The 1,178-nt window shown below is 51.1% G+C and overlaps 1 protein-coding gene across 1 annotated transcript; it reads left to right on the forward strand.

Moving 5' to 3' along the window:
• Positions 1-131: 131 nt before the first annotated feature.
• Positions 132-1,052, forward strand: Pmar_PMAR008846 (hypothetical protein; the record flags this gene model as incomplete). Its single annotated transcript, XM_002782493.1, has 1 exon — positions 132-1,052. A coding segment is annotated over one exon (921 nt), but the record flags the coding sequence as incomplete, so codon positions are not given.
• Positions 1,053-1,178: the final 126 nt, after the last annotated feature.

Here is a 1,178-nt window from a genome sequence, read left to right on the forward strand (position 1 = left end):
CACTGGTATTGTAGTTTTTTCTCTAGTTCCTCGGATAACCGAACATGGACACCTCGGATTCTAGTAAAGCTATCGACCGCTGGGGCAAATGGGGTGACTGCAAGAGCCAGGAGGGAGTATACAGCAGATCGATGCAATTATTCCTAACCCTCTGCGTCCTCGCAGTGAGCTGTGCCATCCGCGCACTGAAGGATGGTATTGGTGGAGCTTCATCTAGCACATCTTCGTATGTCGATCCTGAGTCCTACATCTCGGAGGATGAGGCATCAAGGAGCGGCGTTCTGACTCTCTTCGAGGACATAAGAAGACTTGGTGAAGATTGCCCGGTTCTCGGTGTTGTGGGCTCTTTCTTCCACCGACTCAAGGTCATGAGTGATGATATGTTGGTACGTGCCATCAGGATACGGCTCAGCATACTACTTTCGCGGTGCATTCCATTGCTCACTCAGCCTGGTGGAGAGCTTGCTCATGTTCTGAAGTGGTGGATGGTCGGATGCGAAGAGGAAAAGGTGGACGAAGGTGTGCTAAATAAACTTTTTCCGCATCTGGGGAATCGATGGAACAGTTATGGTCGCCATAAAGTCATATCAGAGTCCTTCTCCGGATTGCAGTTTATCAACGACTACACCTACAGCTGTCTCAAAATACAGCATCCATCGTGGTCATGGAAGCGTCGTTCGAAGAACCTCTACTACTCGATCGACAATGGTTCCTGGTCTAGGATCTTCGCCGAGCTGCGCCGACCGGGTATCTCTGGCGAATATGGTATGTGCCAAGGCACATTTGTGAGTATGACGAACTTCGAAGTGCAGGGCAACTATCTGGAAGCCCTCACTAGCTTCGTCTTGCCACACCTAAGGGATTGGACAAGCTTACTGCTCATCTACGCTCTGGCGATCCGCAAAATGCATGATCCATCCTACCTCGATGGTATTGCAGACTACTTCCAGAGCGTGGCCGGCGGTAAGGGCAACTTGCGGCATCTGGCTGACCCCAAGTCTAGTACCGCCAATGAGCAGCATGAGCAGTCGTGGAAAGAGAATCTTTCCCAGGTGAAGCATCTCATCGCCGTCGGTGCCCTCGATGAGCATCGTAGTGGGTTCTCTCGCTTAACGAACAGAGCGTTCTGTTCATAAAGCTCACCACTAAGTGAGATGTCCAAAGCCACGGCTACTGCT

The sequence above is a fragment of the Perkinsus marinus genome (assembly GCF_000006405.1).
Source record: "Perkinsus marinus ATCC 50983 genomic scaffold scf_1104296939618, whole genome shotgun sequence".
Taxonomy (NCBI): Eukaryota; Perkinsozoa; order Perkinsida; family Perkinsidae; genus Perkinsus; species Perkinsus marinus.